The sequence below is a fragment of the Lepidochelys kempii genome, chromosome 12, assembly GCF_965140265.1.
Source record: "Lepidochelys kempii isolate rLepKem1 chromosome 12, rLepKem1.hap2, whole genome shotgun sequence".
NCBI classification, from domain to species: Eukaryota; Metazoa; Chordata; order Testudines; family Cheloniidae; genus Lepidochelys; species Lepidochelys kempii.
In genome coordinates, this window is record NC_133267.1 from 18,981,339 (window position 1) to 19,001,597 (window position 20,259).

At 39.2% G+C, this 20,259-nt stretch overlaps 1 protein-coding gene and 1 pseudogene across 3 annotated transcripts in view; both read left to right on the top strand.

The window, feature by feature from the left end:
• The window catches only part of C12H16orf87 (chromosome 12 C16orf87 homolog), a 30,678-nt gene extending 10,916 nt beyond the window's left edge, over positions 1 to 19,762 (top strand). Inside the window, exons 2-6 of one of the 3 annotated variants that reach the window (XM_073307734.1) lie at positions 1,650 to 1,817; positions 6,761 to 6,991; positions 11,952 to 12,048; positions 14,460 to 14,642; positions 19,225 to 19,762. In XM_073307734.1, coding sequence (XP_073163835.1) covers positions 6,971 to 6,991; positions 11,952 to 12,048; positions 14,460 to 14,642; positions 19,225 to 19,343 — 420 coding nt within the window. In that variant the 5' untranslated portion in view covers positions 1,650 to 1,817; positions 6,761 to 6,970 and the 3' untranslated portion in view covers positions 19,344 to 19,762. Of the gene's footprint in view, positions 1 to 1,649; positions 1,818 to 2,174; positions 2,588 to 6,760; positions 6,992 to 11,951; positions 12,049 to 14,459; positions 14,643 to 19,224 lie in introns of those variants that run through there. The other 2 variants (XM_073307733.1, XM_073307732.1) reach the window with 2 other exon arrangements.
• On the top strand, positions 3,937 to 6,741 carry LOC140896249 (large ribosomal subunit protein eL34 pseudogene; annotated as a pseudogene).
• Positions 19,763 to 20,259: the final 497 nt, after the last annotated feature.

A 20,259-nucleotide genomic window follows, 5' to 3' on the forward strand; every position in this document is an offset into this window, starting at 1 on the left:
AATTCAACAATTAGGTTTAGTGAATCAACAGGGATCCTTATAGGATGGTGTACTAGCTTAACTGCACCAGGCACCTGACTCCCTGCACTAGTCTGTGCATAAATGGCAGCAAGGAGATAGGATGGTAGGCCTGTGAACTGTAGGAAGATCTATCCTATGAGGAGTTAACAGAAGCTCTAATCCTTTTCTGTTTGGATTGGTCTGAAGAAAGAACAGTGTCTTTTTAATCTGACCAGTGGAAAAAACAAGCTGCACTGTCCTGGTAAATAATTAAATACCTCACTCCCTGTATTGATTCCTTTCCACCAGGAACTAAATGACTGCATCAAGCCATCTTATCAATGTATTACTTTAACTGAGCAATAAACTAGCAATAACAAAAAAAGATCAGCTTTTAAAAATGTATCCTCCAGTGTGTCCCTATGTTTCTCTGCCTGAAGGAAAACACAGATAAGATTCTTAGTAAGAGCACCTTTATCCTAAGATTTTCTTCAATATCTAGACAACGCAAAGTGAATTAAAGTCCAAAATAGAGATGTAACTCCAAATTTCCTGTGTTGCATTGTGTGCAGAGCCAGCCTTACAATACATGGATTGCCACCCATGTGGAAGCATTGCAGTCCCAGTACAGCTCGATAATACTGTTGGCAGTTCTACTTCAGTAGAACTTAAACAATAATGTTCAACGTGAATTTTCCATGGAGACTTTCCCTCCTCTTTCCTCATTACACCCTTTACAATATATAGAAAAGTCATCCAAGGCTATGGTTAAGGTTGTCAGCACTGTCACTATCACCCTCTTTTTTCTCTCCAGAGATTGAGCTCATCTATAAACACTTTTTTTAGGGGGAAAAATGCCCTTTACAATTCAACAGTTTCAGACTAAGAGCTATTTCTTGACCTAGTTTTCAAATGTGAAAAAAACATTTAAATTATGTTCTCAAATTGTTTTAGAAAGCTTATTCAAAAAGAAATTTGGTCAGCAATAAATTTATATTATGGTATAAACACTTATTCTCTATACTTTCCCCCTCAAAAATACTAATATATAAAAACAATCTACCGGACAATTTTACTGATTTTTTGCTACAGATACCGGGCACAATATTTAGAAAATAGACTGAAATGGATTAAAAGAAACAATTTTGAATTTGCAAGTGTATAATGTGTGCATAACCCAGGCTGAAGCACTAGGCACCCAAAAATAAAGAAAGAAACATCAAAGTAAAACAGAATAGAGCAAAATAAAAATTCACTTCTCACCCCCAGAGTTTTCTTGTTCTGGATTTCTTGGTACAAAGGACTTGTATAGTCTGTTTTAAAATCTTAAAAAATGTTTTTGTTGTATATAAAAGATTTTAATTCCACTCCTGTTTTACTACCCCTATTCTTCTTATTCATACTTAGCCTATACTTTAATACTGGAAATAAGAGTAAACTTGTCTTTTAATTTCCCTCATATTATGATTGCTGCTAATAGTTATGGGACGGACAGTCAACTGGGAAAGGAAGATGCCTAAAGTGACCATCCTTGAATGACGTGTTACTTGTGTAAGATCGAAATTGAAGGATCGGGGGAGATAACCCTTAGCGCTGAGAGCGTTATAAAAACGAACAGCGCAGTGATTTTCAAAATGTTTTTCTTCTAGTTTCAACCACTTCAGAAAACCATCTTCCTGGAGACCCACTTTCCGACTCCCAATTCCACACCTTCCCTGAAGCAACGACAGGAGCTGCCCGGGCTCCACACAAAAGGAATTTTGCAACGGTACTCGTGAGACAAGATTAAACTCGCGTTAGCGCAGTGGGTGTTGCAAGTACGCGATTTCTTTGTTCTCCCTGGTTACAGGCCCTGCTATTTGTCAGCACTGAATTTCTCCTCTTTGCCTACACCCGCAGCCCCAGCGCTCCGTCCTCTCCCGCTGGCTGAGCCGGGGGCAACGGCCGGGAGCCGCGGGCGCTGAGAGAACTGGACGGGCGGCTAAGCGTCCGCCCTTCTCCCCGGCCCCGGAGCGGCCACGCTGCAGCGCCCTACGCGGAACCACTGTGGCATGGGAATGGGCTGTATCTGAACCCACGGCCGGTTCCGCGCCCCCCGCCCGCGCCCCCCGCCCGCGCCCCCCGCCTTCCCTCAGAGCAAGAAGCGTCGCGCGCCGCCGTACCCACTTCCCCCTAGCCCGCTTGCCTGAGACTGCCGTCCGGGCCCGGGCCAATCCCTTGACGGGGCGGGGTCTCGTTAAATCCCGCCCTGCAGCTGCGGCCGTCGGGGGCGTGGCTTGTGACGGCAGGGAGGAGAGTAACGCGGGAGCGCTTGGGCCCGAGAGTTCGCGGCAGTGGGCGCGGGCTCGGGCGCGAGCCGGGTCCTAAGGTCGCGCGGGCGAGAGTGCACTTGCCCGGGCGGCCGCGTGAGGTGTGTGGCGCGCGCCGTGCCGGCCAGCCCCGCTTTCCATCGCGTCCCTTGGGGGTGGGGCGGCCACTTTCCCACCCAGCCGCCGCCGCCGCCGCAGCAGCAGCAAAGAGCATGTCCTCGAGTAGGGCCAAGAAAGTGAAGATGGCCACCAAGTCCTGCCCGGAGTGCGACCAGCAGGTGAGACCTCGGCTGGGCAAGGGGCACCGAGCCTGCCCCCTTCCACCCATTAACTGAGCCTGCCCCGTTCAGCCCCCCTGTAAGGGAGAAGCCCGCGCAGTGCTGCTTTCCTCATCCCAAACCTCTGCAGCGCCCTGCACATGTCCATCAGGGGTTGGCAGGGGAAGAGAGGGACTCACCTTTGCAATCCCCGCTCGCCTCCATTATTTAATAAAACGTCCTTCAGGACAGATGCGTTTATAACTGCAGCACTTTAGGATTTACAAGGTTGTTTTGGGAAGGGGCATGCTGCTACTTTGCTATTTATCTGGAGTGTTGTGCTCCGGAAGCTGAGAAAAGTGCCTCTGAGGAGACCGGAGGAGAGCTGGGGGACACAGAGTGAGGTCGGAGAACAGAGCTTTTAAAAATAACCCAGAACTTTTTTTTTTTTTTTTGCACTGTGCATCCACTTACAAAATGGGATTCTGTTTGTCTGATGAGGTCCAAGTCACTCAGTATGAAAAAGTTAGTAACACAGTGCAGCTTAGGTGGTAGGAAAAGGGATTCTGATACTCCATGCATCTGATGAAGTGGGTTCTAGCCCACGAAAGCTTACGCCCAAATAAAGTTGTTAGTCTGTAAGGTGCCACAAGGACTCCTTGTTGTTTTCACAAGAACCTGGTTCACCTTTCTTAATGGAAGTCTGATTTATTATTCAGTAATTGCTTCTCACCTCATAATTCATCATCATTCAAGAATCCCATTAAAAGTCTGCTTTGCCCTCTCCTTGCATGGCACAGGGCATGTTCAATGTGCTTATCCTGGCTTACCTCTTATCTAGTTGCATAGAGTTCAGAAGGTCACAGCCCTTTTCCACACTGCTTCCACTTGTCTTAAGACTGGTCGCTTTGTGTGGTGTGTTCCACAACAAGGACTTCCTCACTAAATATAATGTTTTTAATGTTCTCTGTTGCTTCTGTCCACTCTCCAGCTCTTGATAGTTAGAGTAGTCATCTCTTGACTTTCTGAGTTAAAACGTTGACTGGGTGTTGAACCTTTGCAAAGTTAATTCAGGAAGTTTGTGGCCCAGATGCATTCAGTTATGAAAAAGTTGAGCTAGCTTCCTGAGTTTAAAATAAACTCACTTCTAAATGGTGCTTAATTCTGAGCCAGTGTTCTAGTGCAATATAGCCTTTGCCTTTCTAGTCTTTATCTGGAATATAATCTGAACGTTTGGAAATATTGATTAGCATTATAGAGTTGTCTTATGCAGAAGGTTTTTGTGAAGAATATATAATTATTTACACTTAAGATATTAGTAACTTTTAAACAATTTATTAACTGTACAAATACAATTTTGCCTTTGGATGATTAATACTCTCAAATGTGTGATACTGATTCAGTAGTTTTCTTTCCCTTTGCTGCAGTTTACCAGTTTGAGACCTTAATCAGAAGGATTTCTAGTGTAGTGTGACTCAAATCTGTAGGGAGTTTTGTGAGCTACTGCTCCACAAGTTGATCATCTCTTACTGATGTATTGCCCTGGGGATGAATTGTATTGCAACAGCATTAAAAATTACATAGCAAAAATAACCAAATTGGATTATTACCATTTTATTTCTAACTAACTTGTCCTTGCTATTTACTGTTTACATAGTACTAATTTTGAACAATGGAAATGACTAGTCAGTTTCACTCTTTTGTAATCCACTGGCAGAATGGTACAGCACTACAAGAGAATGTTTAAATAAAAATAATTTTTTTTAACTTACTGAAAAATGTTTCTATTTCATATTAGATCCTATAAAACTCTAACCGATTTATTTTTAGGCCTGTATCAGACAGTGTCCTATTTTTATAAAGAAAAATTTTAAATTGTATGACAGTTAACTGTTGATTTGCTTATTCTTGCCTGGCTTCTACTTGCAATAGACTTACATTAGTTTTAAGGCATTTCAGTTCATCCTCAAGTCTTGTTTGGGAGGCTAGGCTTTTTGGGATATGCTTTCATATTTCTATCTTGACTTTAGTAAAGCTTTTGATACTGTCTCGCATGACCTTCTCAAACTAGGGAAATGCAACCTAGATGGAGCTACTATAAGGTGGGTGCAAAACTGGTTGGAAAACAGTTCCCAGAAAGTAGTTATCCGTGGGTCACAGTCATGCTGGAAGGGCATAACAAGTGGGGTCCCGCAGGGATCGGATCTGGGTCTGGTTCTATTCAATGCCTTCATCAGTGATTTAAATAATGGCATAGAGAGTATACTTACAAAGTTTGCGGACGCTACCAAGATGAGAGGAGTTGCAAGTGCTTTGGAAGATAGGATTAAAATTCAAAATGATCTGGACAAATTGGAGAAATGGTCTGAAGTAAATAGGATGAAATTCAATAAGCACAATAAGCAAAGCACTCCATTTAGGAAGTAACAATCAGTTGCACACATACAAAATGGGAAATGATTGCCTAGGAGGGAGTACTGCAGAAAGGGATCTGGGGGTCATAGTGGTCCACAAGCTAAATATGAGTCAGCAGTGTAACACTGTTGCGCCAAAAAAAAAAAAAAAGCAAACATCGTTCTCGGATGCATTAGCAGGATTTTTGTAAGCAAGACAAAAGAAGTAATTCTTCCGCTCTACTCCATGCTGATTAGGCCTCAACTTGAGTATTGTGTCCAGTTCTGGGCGCCACATTTCAGGAAAAATGTGGACAAATTGGAGAAAGTCCACAAAGAGCAACAAAAATGATTAAAGGTCTAGAAAACATCACCTGTGAGGGAAGATTGAAGAAACTGGGTTTGTTTAGTCTGGAAAAGGGAAGACAGAGGGGACATAACAGTTTTCGAGTACATAAAAGGTTCCTACAAGGAGGAGAGAGAAGAATTTTTCTTCTTAACCTCTGAGGATAGGAGAAGAAGCAGTGGTCTTAAACTGAAGCAAGGGAGGTTTAGGTTGGACATTAGGAAAAACTTCCTAATTATCAGGGTGGTTAAGCACTGGAATAAATTGCCCAGGGAGGTTGTGGAATCTCCATCATTGGAGATTTTTAAGAGCAGGTTAGACAAACATCTCTCAGGAATGGGCTAGAATAATACTTAGTCCTGGCACCCGATATAAAAAATGGTTCAGCATCTGACATACCATTGTAGGTTGTCCTACAACACTGCCTGTAAGAAGACCAGGCTGTCCCGGACACCTGTAACAAGTAACAGGATTCTTTACCTTTACACTAAGAAAGTTGGCAAGGCGCCAAAGTCTGCATGTGGTGTGTGTCCAGGAAGACTTTGGGGTGTTCGTGCTGTGCGCCCTTAAGTCCTTATGAGGCTGTCAAAAACACAGAAGCATATTGGAACCGCCATAGGCTCTGCTATGTGTGCTAAATGTGTCTGTGACAGAATCAAACAAGCTTTCCTTATTGAGGAGCGGAAGATTGTTGTGAAAGTGTTGAAGGCACAAGCACAGAGTCAGAAATCTAAGTGAATCTCTTTGTATGGTCTGCCTAATAAATGAAACTTCAACTTTTTAAAAAAAAAAGTGTGGGAGACTGGACTAGATGACCTCTCGAGGTCCCCTCCAGTCCTATGATTCTATGGGTCATGAGAAGTGAAATCAGAAAGTAACTGAAATACTTCTCTGATGGATTATATCTACTAAAGGACAACCTATCCTAAATGCTCAATTACTGAGGGACAATCTACACTGATTCCTGTATTTGCTTTCTACAACCAACTCTATATAATTTTTCATGAGTGATGTACCTGAATATTTGGAGCATAATAGCTAAACTCTATCGTTAAATTTATTCACCTAAATTTGGGTTACTGCAGATTATATACTTATGACTATGTAAGATTATATATTTTATGACTTTTAAACTAGATTTTGTACTAATCTAAGCACTACACCCAGATGAACAGACACTGTTTCCTTAACCTGTGTATTGTATAATTTTAACATTAGCTTTAATACAAAATTTTAATATGAGCATTGCTTGCAAATATGCTGACATGTTCAATTTGGCATTATATTTTGTTTCTGGGAGAAGCAAGTAACATGCTCAATTGTCATCCTGGGTGATAAAAGAAGAAATTAAAATGAATAAAGGTATTTCAGTGTAAGACTTTTTGCAGTCTAATATTGTTGGGGGCTTATGATGCTATAAGAGCAAGTAATTAATTTGTTTTTGTTTTTTTAAAGGTCCTGCTAATCTAAATTCATTCTGCTTAAAGTAAATGGTATGCATGTCCAAATTGAATTTCTGTGCTAGGCTCTTCCTGCTGCTAGCCTGGAATTACATGCATATGTGCTGTTCCAGCCCAAAGGCTGCTAGTGTGGCCTGATTGTTTCTCAATGCTCCGGAACCCTTGTGCACACAGTAGAAGAAGCTAAATTCTTGCCTTCGCACCAATGGAACCCACAGCTTTATATGTAAGTGGCTAGGTTATATATTCCCCAGAATAGTCACCCATAGCTATCTGTCAGTCCTTCCATAGAGGAAGTTCTCATCTTGGGCAGTCAGTCTGTGCTACCAGTTCTCAACTACTCTCAGAACAGGGGTGTTGAGGTACATGCCCAGAATTCTGTGCTGCCAGTAATGTGTGTGTGGAACTTTTCATGGAAATAGTTTAAATTCAAACTCTCGAGGCGATTTAGTATATTGACTGCATACACCTTAAGTGTAAGAGCTTGCTTAGAACCACTCACCATATGTGGTGTGAAAACAAAATCAAACCCACATAGTTGAGTAAATCAGGGAGCCCAAGGCAAATGGCGTTAATAGGGTGAAACAAAGAACAGATTATTTTTTAATATTTGTTATGCAAATGAATTAAATGAAAATTTGGCATAGAATAGTAGGTAGGGTATGGTCCAGCAAACTCTGACTATTATTGTGGGATAGATTCACTATGTATTATTAGTAAGCATTCACAGAATTTTAACCCATATTTTGCACTTTTATAGCACTTTCCTTTCAAAGATGTTGGAGCCCAGCATTTCTCTGAAAAGCAACTATGTAAAAATTCAACCTGTACTTATATTCAAAATCATCTAGTATCATTTTCCCTTTAAGCTCAACTCCCTGCCTCCCCCCCCCCCCCAAAAAAAAAAAAAAGTCCTTTAGGCAGAGATTAAGTCTGAAAAGGTGAATATCAGAGAGATTGGAGTGATCAAAAGCAGAGTAGAATAGAAATCCTGTGCCACCTTAATTAACTTCAGATATCAATCATTCAGCTATATCTAAAAATAAATATATTATTTTGGTTCTTGATATTGCAGCACAGTTATCAGACAATCGGCTTATTAAATGCAAACGCAATCTCTGGTAGGTTAGTCAGATTTTGGGGCGGGCCAAACCTTGTGTACAAAAAGTCTTTCCATTAAAGTTAAATCATCAATCTAAAAATCACACTTGCTCTGAATTTTTTTGCCTATTTCTCTTAATTGTGACACTTAAGATTACTATAATTGAACAATTATAGAAATTATTTTTTAAGTTTTATGCATTTGACAGCATTTTCAGTATGGTCAGTATATCTTCTGTGTAATCAGTTTCCTTTTGTTTGTGTGGGTCTTTTATGCAATAATTTGTGAGAGACATTTTTGTAAAAATGATTGGAAAATTACAAAAATTGGCAGAGGTACTGGTGGTAGAAGCAGCAACTGAAACTACTTAACTCTTTTGAAATTGTTTAGGTTTCAAGTTGTCTATTTTACCACTCTTAGGCAGTATAACCGCTAGATACAATAGAAAAAAATTCTAATTTTCAATAACCATCTGATGCCGCCTTCTCAAAATTTGGTTACATGTGCAAAACAACAATTATAGCCAGCTATATCCTAATACCAAAGACTTGGTGAAAGCAAGTTTTGAGAATTATTTTTTGGGCTGGTGAAATAGTATTGGTTCAGTGGTCTCTAGAAGGATGGTATTCTTGAATACTTTGAATGTACATTTTTTTTAAATTTCATATGAGGTTTCTCCTGATCAAAGTGTGAGGTATAAACAGAAGTGATCAGTTATTAAGTCTAAATTACATGAGGATGATGATGCCTAAGAGTACAGCAAAGGAAACCAACTGCCACTTGGCCTCTAACAAGCTTAGACTAAAAAAGTTATTGTTTAAAAATAGCTATTTATGTAGGCTCTACGAAAAGATCAAATCTTGTGCTCCCTGTACTGGTTCTGCAACATTTGCAGCTATTCCAAGAGATGTGTTCCCCTTTGATGTGGCACATGAACAAGTAAGCAAAACAAGGACTTCCTGAATTTCCCTTTTAAGTTTTAATAGAACTGCCTCACAGTTGTCTGGATGAGATCAGATGTTGCACAATAGAAGAGGATTAAAATTTGTATGAAAATTTATTTGTAAACTTCTGGGACAGCTTTACAAAGAATGCAGCTTTTTAAAACTGTGTGGGTGGGTTAAATTAAAAAAAAACAAAGAAAAGAAAAAGTACCTGCTAGAATTGTGTTTCTTTCAAAGAATAAAAAACTTAAATAATTGCCAGGTTTACTCAGAAAAATATGTGAGTTGTATGTAAAAATAATGCATGCCATTGATTCTGAGGTATTCCTCCATTCCACACTTTTTTAATTTAAAAACATAACCAACTACGTTTTGAATGAGCTGCATGGCTTACTAGTTAAGTGAACTGTTTGTAGAATTGCACTGCATGCTTCAAGTTTGGTAACGAAAAAATGCTTTTCTTAAATGTAAAGGAGTACTTGTGGCACCTTAGAGACTAACCAATTTATTTAGTCTCTAAGGTGCCACAAGTACTCCTTTTCTTTTTGCGAATACAGACTAACACGGCTGTTGTTCTGAAACCTTTCTTAAATGTGACGTCCTTATAAACGTGTGAAGCAAAGCACAGAAAATGTAGCTGTGCTGCAGAAAGCAATAACACAGTTTGTGTGGCCTGTGTAGCAGGAGAATTCTCCTTTGTATGGACCAGCAGTTTGGTTATGGCATTTTGTTCTTCTGTTAGAAGCACACTGAAATTGGTTTCCTGTGCATCAGGTAAAGTATAAACAGTAAATACTTTCATTATTGATGGTTTTAAGAAGCAGCAGCGAACCTGAAGAGATTTGTCTCGATGTTTTTGACATGTTCATGTTTTTGTTTTTTTCTTTTGTGTGGTATCCTGCGTTAACACTGTTTTATTTGAACGTTAATTTCTTCCAAATCTTTTTAGTTTCCTCTGTGTTTTTTAGTCCTTTGCATAACTTTGTCTTGATACAGATCTAATCAAAGCAGCACAATGCACTCCTGATTGACTCCTAAAGCCATGATTTGCAACATGTTTAATGTAGATGATGTGCTTTGGTAACTTTTTCTGTTTTTTTAATTGTTGAAGGAAAGAATTTTTGTTAACATTTTTTTAATAAGGAAGGAATACGCTACTGTCCTTGTAGCTGTAAGCATTCTAGAATTTTCCCATATCGTTCTAAATTCTTCCATATTGCAAGTATTCAGCCAGATGGGGTAGTGCTGGGTTTCCTCTACTTACTATGAAACAGCGTGGATAAAAATCAGTGTTTTTAAAAAAAAAAAAAAAATCAGATTTTTTTATGTAAATCCGATTTTTTGATAAAATACTTTTTGAGGAAAAAACCTATCTAAACATAGTTTTAATTAAAATACATTATAGCGCAAAGGTATCTAATCATAGAATAGGGATCATAAATTCTAATACTATAGTACCAGGCAATATAATCATGTAATGTTTAAGAAAAGTTTTGTAAATGAGTTCCAATAGTTCATGGATTAGGGACCCAATTTTATGGGGCTCCAGGGGCTTCTGTATAGATTATTTAGGTTAATCTTTCTATCTACCCAATGGGACTCAGTGCTTAGTCTAGAAGATACCATCAGAGATGCTTAGTTTTGCAGTTCTCAAACTGGATTTGTGTCTCCAGAGATAACATGCTTGTTAACAGAAAAAATGTTTTGAAATAAATAATATATAGAGGTGAGAAATAACAGACCTCAACCCTGTTGTGTCTCTGCAAATTTGTGTACACAGATTCAATCCTCTACCTCTCTCTAAAAGTGCTAAATTTCAAAGTTCAATGAATAGAAGATTGTTGGGGGCGGAATAGATCTGGACAAGGAGAAGATAAATGTGAGAAGGGAGGGACAGGCAGTAGAAACAAAAGTGAAACTGTTTGAACAGCATATTCCAGAAGTCTTGAGGTCTTTCTGAGTGTAGTCTTCATATGATTTGAGATCTACCATACCATTCTCTCTCTAGAAGGGTAAACCTATAATGGCAGCAGGCCGTAAAAGAGACCCAGTTTGGGAATAAGAACCATTCAAGAAATATATGTTTGCTGATGATCTTTTAAAAAAAGTCACACCAGTGAACTGGTGGAAGTCACTTAAGCAGTGGATTCAGAGACGGTTGAAGTGATGATCTCACATTTAACAGCAGTAGTGTCTTCTGCCAGTGTACAAAGAGAGAATATTTTCTTACTTTGGACTAATTCATTCATTCCAAATTGAGAAATCATTTGGGACCTGAAAAAGCAGGAAAGCTCGTTTTTCTTTTCCAGATTATGACCAAACAGAAAAATGAAGGTGAAGACAACTGAGTTAGCTGCGGAAGCCAATATTTTACGTTTTTCATGTTGACCTGGCTTACATAGTCAATTTAATTTTTTTAATATTTCCTTTAACTCTTTTAGTTAAAAACAATTTTAACAAATACAAACCTGATTTTAAAAAACTTGAATGTTTAACTAAATTCAAACATTCATATGCTTGGTTTGTTAAAATATTATATGTTTGCTGTGGAAGAAAAAAATTCAGAATACATAATGTTGTTTTAGTTAAATGAAACAATTTAAATGTCTGTCTGGTGATGTTCTCCTCCTAATACAGCATGGCAAGAAAATCCTCCAAATATTAATGTTTAACCTGTTGAATAGTTCACCTCCCAATGACTTCATAAATATCTGCTTCAGTTACCTTTGGTAAATGAAATAACCAAACAATCATTCATTTTCTGATATTGCTGTAAAACTAATCTGAAAAGTTTTCAAAATAAATCACTTTAAAAATGTATAGTGTGTACCTTCTACAAATGAAACCACATCTATCTCTGAGTTGTGAAGAATATGTATTAAAGTTATAACTACCAACAAGAATGCACTTTTATGTAGAAATCCATTATTAAATCAAGTCTTCCTGACTAGTGATTTAAATCAAATCCACCCTGTTATGAAACTTTATGAAATGCACAATAACACGGAATACTGTTTGGGGTATAAACAAAATGTGAAGAATATCTTGGAGGTCACATGTGCCTTGTATTTGGGATTTTTTTTCTTAACGGAGGAACTCTTGTGATATTTCAAAACCTTATTTTCCCCACTTTCTTTCAGGTTCCTGTTGCATGCAAATCGTGCCCTTGTGGCTACATATTTATTAGTCGAAAGCTCTTGCATGCCAAACGTGCTGAGAAATCACCACCCACTGCAGGTAAACCTTACTGAGGGGCTTTCCCTTTCATATTTCTGCTTTGGAAAAAAAAAAAACAATGAAAAGCGTATGGCCTCCTATATTATAAACTTGGACTTTTGTCCGTTCTTCTTTCCTTTACACTGGGGCAAGGCAGACTTTGAATATAAGTTAATCTTTCACAAACTGTGAAAGACAAAAGGTGGTGTTTTTGCAGCCTTCCTTCCTGTGTACGGGTGGTAGTGACATTTTATTCATTAAAAAGAAAAGGAGTACTTGTGGCACCTTAGAGACTAACCAATTTATTTGAGCATAAGCTTTCGTGAGCTACAGCTCACCAGTTTATTTGAGCATAAGCTTTCGTGAGCTACAGCTCACTTCATCCGATGAAGTGAGCTGTAGCTCACGAAAGCTTATGCTCAAATAAATTGGTTAGTCTCTAAGGTGCCACAAGTCCTCCTTTTCTTTTTGCGAATACAGACTAACACGGCTGCTACTCTGAAACGTGCCATTTTATTCATTGTTTATCTGTTAGCTGCTTACTTATTCACCATGCAAATATACTCCCTACGGAAAGCTTTCTGTTAATCCTACTTAGAAGATAAATGTCTAGAGAAGCCAGATTTCATAGCACTCGATGACCGAAGTTGTTTTATTCAAAAGTAAATTCCTATTTTTGTTTTTAATGAGCTGCATTGAATTTATTAACTCAGTCCTGAAATAGCAGAATGTCATTTAATGCTTTGTATAACAAATGTATTTTGGAAGCTCTTAAACTAAAAGCTACTTAAGATGTTATTTTTAAAGTATGCAGTAAAATAAAAAAATATATTTTCCCGAATTCGAGGTTTTCTGTTGATGTATATGCAAAGGAATCAGTTGGATGTGCGTTCTAGCATGATTCATGTTCTCCTTTATGTTCTTTATTAATGGTTTGTCTACCACTAATAGGACATTAGAATAAATCCCCTTCAGGAAAGATCCCCAAAGAATCTGATTTAGAATTGTAGAAGTTCTTCACTTACAAGGTTTACATGATCAGATTAGAGAGTTTTTTTAATTTAATCTGAAGAGAAAATGTTCCAATTGTGAGCTTTAGGAAAATATAAAGTGGTGATGTCAGACATGTTGATTCTTGCAAGCTGGAGGCAGTGTGGGAATGACTGTGGAACTTGTTTTGGAAGGTGTGATTGGTGTTTTTTCCATTGTTTAGCTAGTGGTTGATAAATGAAACTAGTTACCAACCCAATTAGATACGTTAAAGGGTTTATTATGATTATGCAAGGCTCTTGTGTAATTACAGTGGGAAAGTGAATATATCTGGCTCTCCTGTCTAATATATTCACAAGCTATGTCCTGCCATCTAGTTGTGGCATATGTCTAGTCTACAGTAAATTGGGAGGTGGGACGAAAGGAAAGTAGTAGAATGACATCCAACAGGTAAATACCAAAAGCTCTCGGGTGCAAAATTTGGAAGTTTTTTCCCAAAACTAGCATGTGAAAAGTGTGAAGGCAGCTTGATTAAGGCTGTGTACACACTACAGCTTAAGTCGGTGTAAGTTCTGTTGCTAAGAGGTGTGAATAAGCCACCCCCATGAGTGACGTAAGTTACACTGACCTAAGCACCGGTGTGGACAGCGCTATGTTGGCGGGAGAGCTTCTCCCGCCAACATAGTTACCGCCACTCACGGAGGCTGGAGTAGTTAAGTTGACAGGAGAGCTCTCTCCCATCCGCTGAGAGCGTCTGCACTGGAAGTGCCGCTGTAAGCTCTGAAGTGTAGCCATAGCCCGTGTCTGTACAGCCCCTAACACAATGGGTCCTGATGGTAGTTGGAGCCTCTAGGTGCTGCTGTCGTACATACTGAGTGTACAGTTGAATTGGTGTCTTATGTTGAATTGTATAATATGAGAATGGTTTCAGGAGTGATGGCAAAACAAGACAAAAAATGAAGATTTAGTGTTTGCCTCTTTATCCATTTCTTAATAGTAATTGGGAACACCTGGAATGAAAGCAGTGACTTTCAGTACATCAGAAGTGATACATCAGGAACATTTTAAAATTGTGATCTGTGCAGTTAGTTTCACTGACTTAAGAACTAAGCATTTCCTATGCACTGTATTGCTAATAGATGATCCTTATTTATTGCAAAATGCTACATAAATGTCGTCATAATTAAGACTTGATCTTTGTGATGAAAAAAAAAAAAGGGGTATGTCTGTGCCTTTGCCTAGAACAACTTTTTCAACTCTCAGCTCAGCGGATGGTGTGCAGATGCAGTCAAGTGTTGTGAACTGCTTGAGAGGTTACTACTGTGCAGGCAACTAATCATTCTTGTTAAGAGACCTAAGGGAAGAGGTGGGGTGGGGAAAGTGCTGAAACTGAATAACAACAAAGACATAAAAGCAAACATTTTCTTTATTCATTTATACAGAAAACAAGAGTGAGGCCAAAAGGAGACGAACAGAGAGAGTTAAGCGAGAGAAGATAAATTCTGCAGTAAATAAAGACTTAGAAAACAGAAAAAGGTCCAGATCTAACAGCCATTCAGATCATAGCAGACGGGGACGAGGAAGACCTAAGAGTGCCTCAGCCAAAAAGTGTGAGGAAGAAAGAGGTATGAGAATTAGAAAACCTATTTGGGGAAAGTTATTTTTGGTTTTGGGGTTTTTTTTTAATGGCATGCTGTCATTAATCCAACTGGCGACCTGTTTTAGGCTTTGTCTACACTGCATTTTCATTGTTAAAACTTTTGTTACTCAGAGGTGTGAAAAAAAACCGACCCCGCACGACAAAAGCTTTAACAACTAAAAGCTTTGGTATGGACAGTGCTTCGGCAGCAAGAGATGCTCTCCTGGTTTCAAAGCTACTGCCCCTCTCTTGGGGTGGTTTTATTTTGTCGCTGGGAGCAACAAAGAGTGGCTACACTGCTCACCTTACAATGGCGTGGCTGCAGTTGCACAGCCATGCCGTTATCAGATGTGCAGTGTAGACATAGCCTTAGTTAAATAGTGGAGTCTCTGAAACTTGAAGTCTTTAAATCATGATTTGAGGACTTCAGTAACTCAATTGGGGTTGGGATCTAATACAGGAGTGGGTGGGTGGGGTTCTGTGGCCTGCTGCAATGTGCAGCAGGTCAAACTAGATGATCGTGATAGTCCCTTGTGACCTTAACGTCTATGAGAAGGAAGAAAAAATGTCTCATGCTGTAGTGACTTGTTAGTTTTCCTATCCAGACCAACACTTGGGTAATGTTATTTATGGCAAGGGTAACTCATTTCCTTCAGAGAAGCAAGAACTGTTGCAAACATCTGCTTCTGATAAGATCCAGTGGTCCTTCATAGGCTTCTAGGCTTAAGCAGATTGTCTGCAGGGGTCAGAGAGGATTTCCTTCTTCCTGCTGTCTCCATGATGAACCTTTACACAGCTGACCACATGGATTCATTTTTCTCTGAAGCAGCCAGTGTAAGTCACTGCTAGAAGTAAGATACTGGGCTATGTCGGAGATTCACACTCTCCTTAATAATGAGAGTGTATGTTAAGTATCTCACAACTAGTTCTCTTCAGATGCTCTTGGTTCACATGGTACTTCAGACAAGATAGGGATGCTCCAAATGAAGGTGCCAAAGGAATTGGTGTTACGATTTTATAGTTTTCTTGCGTTTGAGGAAAACACATTCCAACTCCTTATTCGCTGCAGTCACAAACTAGGGTGCTCTGATTAATTGTCAAAGAAAATAATACAGTCAGGATTGGTAAGGAGCAATTGGACAGAAATAGCAAGAGCTTCTTGACAAACTTATGACCTGTCTTATATTATATTTCTGGTAATAATAGTAATAGAGGGTGGGGGTTTTCAAAAGTGGTCACTTGGGAGCACAAGTCCTGTTGTCTTCTAATGAAATTAATGCTCCTAAGTAACTTATGCAGCTTTGAAAAAACCACCCTCAATTTATCTTGTTGGATCTGTCCCGGTCTCGATGCTTAACAACACTGTAAGACATCAAATATGCACATCTCTAAGTACTTCTCAGCCCTTTACTGTGCAGCTTTGTGGCTGTGCCTCTTGGAACTGCTGGTACCAAGAGCCTGTTGGCGTTTCATTTACCTTTTATTTTTAGAGGATTTCAATTGGGCCATAAACACTTCATCCCAAAGCTTGGCGTACAAATATGAGGATTTGTGAAGAAAGAGCAAGTTTCCCCTTACATGTTTTAGAACATCCAGAACTTTCATTTAACATTACTGGAGTGTAAAAAGCACTCTTGGAAGCTTACCATGCTGGGGCTGTTCTTCTGTGCTGTTGTAACTTCAAAATCTTATGTCATCTGTGGGGGAAAAAAGTGGATATTAGTCCATATTATGCAATAGGCCCTTTTAGGTCTTTTGAAACTTAAATATTTTGTCTTCACTGTAAAAACAAAAGAACTTTTTCCATAGTGATTTCACTAGAGTTTTTTTGTTGTTTTTTTTTTAAAATTCCTTATCCAAAACTCACTGGAATTTTGGTTCTAGAAATGACAGGGCCATTTATTGTGTTTGAGGAGAACACATTGCTAGACCCTGCAAAGAGTGTGTGTGGCTGTTTCTTTTATATGTATTTCTTGAGCATTTAAAAAATCTTTTCTGATTGCTGCTGAGGTGGTGTGCTAGGCCCTACACAGTTTTGACCCTTCACTATAAGATCACTGTTAGCTAGGATAGAGTTCTCTTTATTTTGGTGTGCTGAAATTTTGATGTGTGTAATTTTCCATTTTGGCAGCAAAGGATTTCTTCTCATTTCTGGTGTCTTACAAAAATAGTTGTGCATACCTGCAGAGAAGTCTCAAGTGTGAATAATAGAGAACTGAGTCAGACTGTCTTCAGATGAGGAAGGTTTTAATAGGATATCAGATTGTTTTTTCCAAATCAGAGGCTGTACGTAGCCGGTAGGAAAAGGTCAACCAACTATAAAATGTTCAATAGTTGCTGGTGAGAAGGATGAAACTGTAGTAAGAATGGCTATAACTTACAAGTTCTACATTGATGATTGGTACTGCTTCATAGTAGAATCATCTGGCAATGTTTTTCACTATGTTCTTCAAAATTGTATTTCCATTGGAATAGCTATTCATTTGAAAACATCTTGGAAAAAATGTTCACTTGGTTAAGAAGCCTGTAAATAAATGAGAGTAATTTTGTAAAATTAATTTTACAATCATTTGAATTCCAAGTGAATGTTCATGGTGAAAAGGAGGTACTTCAAATACATTTTATTTTGAATACATTGAATCTCCTGCCATGCTTAGCAAAAAGGAGTTGGAGGAAACTCAGAAACCCTTCTTTGAAGATGTTAACAATTTTGGATGGCTGAGCTTGTTTGGGTTAGAGTAGTGTGAAACAGGAAAAAAGATGACTGCAAGCTAGAAGTATTTCATACAGAATAATTAGCACTTACAATGCTTTCTTCTGGAACAAAAAGAAAAGGAGTACTTGTGGCACCTTAGAGACGAACAGATTTATTTGAGCATAAGCTTTCGTGAGCTACAGCTCACTTCATCGGAAGTGAAAGCTTATGCTCAAATAAATTTGTTAGGTTTCAGAGTAGCAGCCAGTTAGTCTGTATTTGCAAAAAGAAAAGGAGTATTTGTGGCACCTTAGAGACTAACAAATTTATTTGAGCATAAGCTTTCGTGAGCTACAGCTCACTTCACTCTGGTTCTTAGTTCCTGACTTCAAGCTGAATGCAGCAGATGGTACTGCATCTCACCTCACCAGGGATCCAGCTACAGTGACTTGTATTCCCAAAATTGAATGTGTTTTGAATGCTAGTACTTAACTAAAACAACCTTCTTATAGCTTTGCATTAGAACATCTGTGCTGGCTTTTGATATTCCAAGTACCTCACTAAGCAAGCTGCTGTGTAGTGAAACGTGGGAAGCATAGTTGTGTAGGTGCTTTGAGGTTGCTAAATAGCTTTCAACAGACTTTAATGTTGAGCCATTGAGTGGGGAGAAAAGACCTTAAATCAGCAAATGGTCCCAGACTGAAATCTAAATACTGAGTGTGTCTGGACACCATTATATACTTACAGGGACACTGATAGGTTAAAATAAGCCAAACTTTAAGCCCATGCGGTGGTGATCCCCCTTAGCTGTGAGCCCCATTCCCAGTCCTCTGGAAAGACCCAGGTGAGGGAGTGCTTTGAGGGGGTGAAGATAGGGGATCTGTGCAGATTCCCTCATGGAGTGCTAGACTACCCAAGTATGCTCTCCTTCCTGCAATGCATGTTAGCCCCTGCTCAGCCTCACTTAGCCCTTTCTGGCTAGTTGACAAAAAGAAGCTGACGAAAGAGCTTCTGTAATGCTGGGCAGTTATCAGGGAGGAGCTCGGGATAGACTGGGTGGGTGGAGTGCTGAATTAAAAGAGGTGGCTGTGACAAAGCTTCGTTTTATGGACCTTATGTGTGCCACAGGAGAGCCTTGCAAGGTTGGAGTGCTGCAGCAGGTGAGCTCCTTGATGGCTCACTCTTGCACTTAAGTGACCCACCTGCAGCCCCCTCCACTCTCAGTTGGCTTGTCTGGATGGAGCAGGCTCCCTGGGGTATTAACATGTCCCATGTCAGGAAAAGGCTAGTGTTCCTGAAGTACTAGAAATCTGAAACCCCTAATGGGGCTTTGAGTCATGAGTTCTGGGTTCTTCTCTTGGCTCTGCCACTAATCTGCTCAGTGATCTTGGACAATTTACTTAACCTTTCAGAATCTCACTCTCCTACCTATACTATAGGGAAAGGACTACCCTACTTCTTACAGGTGTTGAAACCTTCATTTTGTAATACATCATTTATGTCCTCTCAGAAAGGTGCTCTTTAAATGTAACATGTAGAGAGTTGTCTTTCACCTGGAGGAAGAAGCATTAGGCAGCATTAACTACTCTCTCATTTGTGTGTTAGGAATCATTCATATGATGTTAGGCTGAGTCATCTTTTCTTGTCACTGAAGAATAGGCATTTGTGTCATATATTTTCAGACTGTTGATTCAGTGACTTCTTTTCCCTGACGGGAGCTGCTTATCTTTAATACCACTTTTCAATACTAATATTGAATGTTGTCCCATATAACAGTAATTTAGTATCTGTGTAATTTATATACAAACTTCTGATACAGGAGCTGGAGAAAAGCTTTTGTTTCATAGTGACTTTTCTTCTTCTTCTTCTACAGAGAAACAAGAAAAAGAAGTTGACATGTATGCTAACCTTTCAGATGAAAAGGCTTTCGTGTTTTCAGTGGCCTTGGCGGAAATAAACAGAAAAATTATCAATCAAAGACTTATTCTCTAACTCACCACATACAACTGACTTTGTTGTATGCAGTGTGGCTAGCATATTTTCAAGGTGTCATGGACTCCCAGGAGGCATATTGTCTTCATCAACCAGGACCATAGCTTTTCCCTGTTAAAACTGTGCTGCTGTTTTGGAGCTCACAGACTTTTGTGTGCTACACATCAGCAAGAAGCGACGTTGTCAACATTTGAGTTCTTTATGCTTTGGAGACTAATGCTCGATGAATGCACAGAGAGAATGCACCATTTCCAGAGCACTTCGTTAGATTTGCTGCCCAGAAATGCAATATTTTAAATACTTTCTGAAAGAATGATTTTCTTTTAGAACTAAATATATTTCAGATTTTTCAACTATATTACAGTTTACATATGTATAGTTCATCTAACCTTTTAATAAATTGATATTCTGATATTTTATTGAACTGGAAATTAAGTACATTTGTAACAGGACTTATTTAAGGTGTCTTGACCTTATTTTCCTTTTAATTTAAGAACGGTTATTCATTTTGAAGATGGTTGTGATCAGTATTTTGATCAGTGGTTCTGGTTCTTCATTTTATAGACGTGATATAGTGGGGATAAGCATGGAAGCAAAGCAGTTCCTTTTTTAGGATCACCTTGCGTGGTGACTCATGTTCCATGGGAACTCTTCTTAGTACGGAGTTCGCTTTATATAGTATTCTCTTTTTATCCCAGATATGCCTTTCTGAGCCAGACTCCTTAAATTTAGCAGAGTCAAACAGCTGAAGTCCTAAAGTAACCATTTTGCACCTGGTAGCTGCCAGCTGCATCTCCTTCAGTTAGTAATGATCCATCAGAGCCTTCCAAAAAATGAGGGGACAAAGGGCCAGGTGCCCTGGAGGCCCTGCCCCCACCTGAGGCATCACCCCGCCCCTCCTCTTCTCCCAGAGAAC